Source organism: Babylonia areolata, chromosome 15 (genome assembly GCF_041734735.1).
Source record: "Babylonia areolata isolate BAREFJ2019XMU chromosome 15, ASM4173473v1, whole genome shotgun sequence".
Taxonomy (NCBI): Eukaryota; Metazoa; Mollusca; class Gastropoda; order Neogastropoda; family Buccinidae; genus Babylonia; species Babylonia areolata.
This window is the reverse complement of record NC_134890.1, coordinates 2030148-2035147: the sequence shown is the minus strand read 5'-3', so window position 1 is coordinate 2035147 and position 5000 is coordinate 2030148. Positions and strand designations below refer to the sequence as shown.

At 42.6% G+C, this 5000-nt stretch overlaps 1 protein-coding gene across 4 annotated transcripts in view; it reads left to right on the top strand.

The window, feature by feature from the left end:
• LOC143290371 (macrophage mannose receptor 1-like) overlaps positions 1–5000 on the top strand; it is a 123853-nt gene that overhangs the window by 52519 nt on the left and 66334 nt on the right. For all 4 annotated transcript variants that reach the window (XM_076599746.1, XM_076599745.1, XM_076599748.1 and 1 more), the window contains exon 19: positions 3377–3547. In XM_076599746.1, coding sequence (XP_076455861.1) covers positions 3377–3547 — 171 coding nt within the window. The remainder of the gene's footprint in view (positions 1–3376; positions 3548–5000) is intronic.

The window sequence follows — 5000 nt, the reverse complement described above, 5'->3', positions numbered from 1 at the left end:
CAACTAAAACGTTTTTCATACTGCCCTTTAACCCAAACTGTTCAGCAATAAAGTCACAACTAAAACGTTTTTCATGCTGCCCATTACCCAAACTGTTCAGCAATAAAGTCACAACTAAAACGTTTTTTCATGCTGCCCATTACCCAAACTGTTCAGCAATAAAGTCACAACTAAAACGTTTTTCATGCTGCCCTTTACCCAAACTGTTCAGCAATAAAGTCACAACTAAAACGTTTTTTCATGCTGCCCATTACCCAAACTGTTCAGCAATAAAGTCACAACTAAAACGTTTTTTCATGCTGCCCTTTACCCAAACTGTTTAGCAATAAAGTCACAACTAAAACGTTTTTCATACTGCCCTTTAACCCAAACTGTTCAGCAATAAAGTCACAACTAAAACGTTTTTCATGCTGCCCTTTACCCAAACTGTTCAGCAATAAAGTCACAACTAAAACGTTTTTTCATGCTGCCCATTACCCAAACTGTTCAGCAATAAAGTCACAACTAAAACGTTTTTCATGCTGCCCTCTGACCCAAACTGTTCAGCAATAAAGTCACAACTAAAACGTTTTTTCATGCTGCCCTTTACCCAAACTGTTCAGCAATAAAGTCACAACTAAAACGTTTTTCATATTTTCATGCTGCCCTTTACCCAAACTGTTTAGCAATAAAGTCACAACTAAAACGTTTTTTCATGCTGCCCTTTAACCCAAACTGTTCAGCAATAAAGTCACAACTAAAACGTTTTTTCATGCTGCCCTTTACCCAAACTGTTCAGCAATAAAGTCACAACTAAAACGTTTTTTCATGCTGCCCTTTACCCAAACTGTTCAGCAATAAAGTCACAACTAAAACGTTTTTTCATGCTGCCCATTACCCAAACTGTTCAGAAATAAAGTCACAACTAAAACGTTTTTTCATGCTGCCCTCTGACCCAAACTGTTCAGCAATAAAGTCACAACTAAAACATTTTTCATACTGTCCATTACCCAAACTGTTCAGCAATAAAGTCACAACTAAAACGTTTTTCATGCTGTCCATTACCCAAACTGTTCAGCAATAAAGTCACAACTAAAACGTTTTTTCATGCTGCCCTCTGACCCAAACTGTTCAGCAATAAAGTCACAACTAAAACGTTTTTCATGCTGCCCTTTACCCAAACTTGTTCAGCAATAAAGTCACAACTAAAACGTTTTTCATGCTGCCCTCTGACCCAAACTGTTCAGCAATAAAGTCACAACTAAAACGTTTTTTCATGCTGCCCTTTACCCAAACTGTTCAGCAATAAAGTCACAACTAAAACGTTTTTCATGCTGCCCATTACCCAAACTGTTCAGCAATAAAGTCACAACTAAAACGTTTTTCATGCTGCCCTTTACCCAAACTGTTCAGCAATAAAGTCACAACTAAAACGTTTTTTCATGCTGCCCATTACCCAAACTGTTCAGCAATAAAGTCACAACTAAAACGTTTTTTCATGCTGCCCTTTACCCAAACTGTTTAGCAATAAAGTCACAACTAAAACGTTTTTCATACTGCCCTTTAACCCAAACTGTTCAGCAATAAAGTCACAACTAAAACGTTTTTCATGCTGCCCATTACCCAAACTGTTCAGCAATAAAGTCACAACTAAAACGTTTTTTCATGCTGCCCATTACCCAAACTGTTCAGCAATAAAGTCACAACTAAAACGTTTTTCATGCTGCCCTTTACCCAAACTGTTCAGCAATAAAGTCACAACTAAAACGTTTTTTCATGCTGCCCATTACCCAAACTGTTCAGCAATAAAGTCACAACTAAAACGTTTTTTCATGCTGCCCTTTACCCAAACTGTTTAGCAATAAAGTCACAACTAAAACGTTTTTCATACTGCCCTTTAACCCAAACTGTTCAGCAATAAAGTCACAACTAAAACGTTTTTCATGCTGCCCTTTACCCAAACTGTTCAGCAATAAAGTCACAACTAAAACGTTTTTTCATGCTGCCCATTACCCAAACTGTTCAGCAATAAAGTCACAACTAAAACGTTTTTCATGCTGCCCTCTGACCCAAACTGTTCAGCAATAAAGTCACAACTAAAACGTTTTTTCATGCTGCCCTTTACCCAAACTGTTCAGCAATAAAGTCACAACTAAAACGTTTTTCATATTTTCATGCTGCCCTTTACCCAAACTGTTTAGCAATAAAGTCACAACTAAAACGTTTTTTCATGCTGCCCTTTAACCCAAACTGTTCAGCAATAAAGTCACAACTAAAACGTTTTTTCATGCTGCCCTTTACCCAAACTGTTCAGCAATAAAGTCACAACTAAAACGTTTTTTCATGCTGCCCTTTACCCAAACTGTTCAGCAATAAAGTCACAACTAAAACGTTTTTTCATGCTGCCCATTACCCAAACTGTTCAGCAATAAAGTCACAACTAAAACGTTTTTCATGCTGCCCTCTGACCCAAACTGTTCAGCAATAAAGTCACAACTAAAACATTTTTCATACTGTCCATTACTCAAACTGTTCAGCAATTCACAACTAAAACGTTTTTCATGCTGTCCATTACCCAAACTGTTCAGCAATAAAGTCACAACTAAAACGTTTTTCATATTTTCATGCTTCCCTTTACCCAAACTGTTTAGCAATAAAGTCACAACTAAAACGTTTTTCATGCTTCCCTTTACCCAAACTGTTCAGCAATAAAGTCACAACTAAAACGTTTTTCATGCTGTCCATTACCCAAACTGTTCAGCAATAAAGTCACAGCTAAAACGTTTTTCATGCTGCCCTCTGACCCAAACTGTTCAGCAATAAAGTCACAACTAAAACGTTTTTCATATTTTCATACTGCCCTTTACCCAAACTGTTCAGCAATAAAGTCACAACTAAAACGTTTTTTCATGCTGCCCATTACCCAAACTGTTCAGCAATAAAGTCGCAAGTAAAACGTTTTTTCATGCTGCCCTTTACCCAAACTGTTCAGAAATGAAGTCACAAGTAAAACCTTTTTTCATGCTGCCCATTACCCAAACTGTTCAGCAATAAAGTCACAACTAAAACGTTTTTCATATTTTCATACTGCCCTTTACCCGAACTGTTCAGCAATAAAGTCACAACTAAAACGTTTTTCATGCTGTCCATTACCCAAACTGTTCAGCAATAAAGTCACAACTAAAACGTTTTTTCATGCTGCCCTTTACCCAAACTGTTCAGAAATGAAGTCACAAGTAAAACCTTTTTTCATGCTGCCCTTTACCCAAACTGTTCAGCAATAAAGTCACAACTAAAACGTTTTTCATGCTGCCCCTGACCCAAACTGTTCAGCAATAAAGTCACAACTAAAACGTTTTTTCATGCTGCCCTCTGACCCAACTGTCCCCACGCACAGAGACCTGGAGCGCCAGGTGCGGGCCTCTGTGGGAGGAGGACCCCAACTCTGACTCGTGCTACATGATGCTGACGGACCGCATGTCCTGGCTGGATGCACGTGACGCCTGTCGCTCCTTCCACGGGGACCTGCTGGCCATCAACACCATCACTGAACAGGTCTACATCAACGGTGAGGGGGGGGGGGGGGGGGTCACTGAACAGGTCTACATCAACGGTGACTGGGTGGGAGGTTACTGAACAGTTCTACATCAACGGTCAGGGGGTCACTGAACAGGTCTACATCAACGGTGAGGGGGGGGGGGGTGTCACTGAACAGGTCTACATCAACGGTGAGGGGGTGGGAGGGTCACTGAACAATTCTACATCAACGGTGAGGGGGTGGGAGGTTACTGAACAGTTCTACATCAATGGTGAGGGGGGTGGGAGGGTCACTGAACAATTCTACATCAACGGTGAGGGGGTGGGGTCACTGAACAGGTCTACATCAACGGTGAGGGGGTGGTGGGGTCACTGAACAGTTCTACGTCAACGGTGAGGGGGGTGGGAGGTTACTGAACAGATCTACATCAACGGTAAGGGGGGTGGGGGTCACTGAACAGTTCTACATCAACGGTGAGGGGGTGGGGGGTCACTGAACAGTTCTACATCAACGGTGAGGGGGTGGGGGGTCACTGAACAGTTCTACATCAATGGTGAGGAGGTGGGAGGTCACTGAACAGTTCTACATCAATGGTGAGGAGGTGGGAGGTCACTGAACAGATCTACATCAACGGTGAGGGGGTGAGGGAGTCACTGAACAGTTCTACATCAACGGTGAGGAGGGGGGGGGTCACTGAACAGTTCTACATCAATGGTGAGGAGGTGGGAGGTCACTGAACAGATCTACATCAACGGTGAGGGGGTGGGGGGGTCACTGAACAATTCTACATCAACGGTGAGGGGGTGGGTGGGTCACTGAACAATTCTACATCAACGGTGAGGGGGTGGGGGGTCACTGAACAGTTCTACATCAACGGTGAGGGGGTGGGGGGTCACTGAACAGTTCTACATCAACGGTGAGGGGGTGGGGGGGTCACTGAACAGTTCTACATCAACGGTGAGGGGGTGGGGGCTCACTGAACAGTTCTACATCAATAGTGAGGGGGTGGGGGGTCACTGAACAGTTCTACATCAATAGTGAGGGGGTGGGGGGTCACTGAACAGTTCTACATCAACGGTGAGGGGGTGGGGGGTCACTGAACAGTTCTACATCAACGGTGAGGGGAGGGTGGGGTCACTGAACAGTTCTACATCAACGGAGAGGCATTGGTGGGGTGGTGGTGGTGGTTATGATGACAGATGGCAGATGAACAGTTCTACATCAACTGTGGGACAAGGAGAAAATCTCGCGACCTTTCTTTTTCCTCTGCATCTTAATGATTGAGAGTCGTAACTGACTGAGCATGGAATCCCATCTTTTGATCTTTTTTTGACTGCTAACATTCCAGACCTAGATAGCTACATGTGGTTATTTGTACCTAGATAGCTACATGCGGTTATTTGTACCCAGATAGCTTTCTGTGGTTATTTGTACCTAGATAGCTACATGCGGTTATTTGTACCTAGATAGCTACATGTGGTTA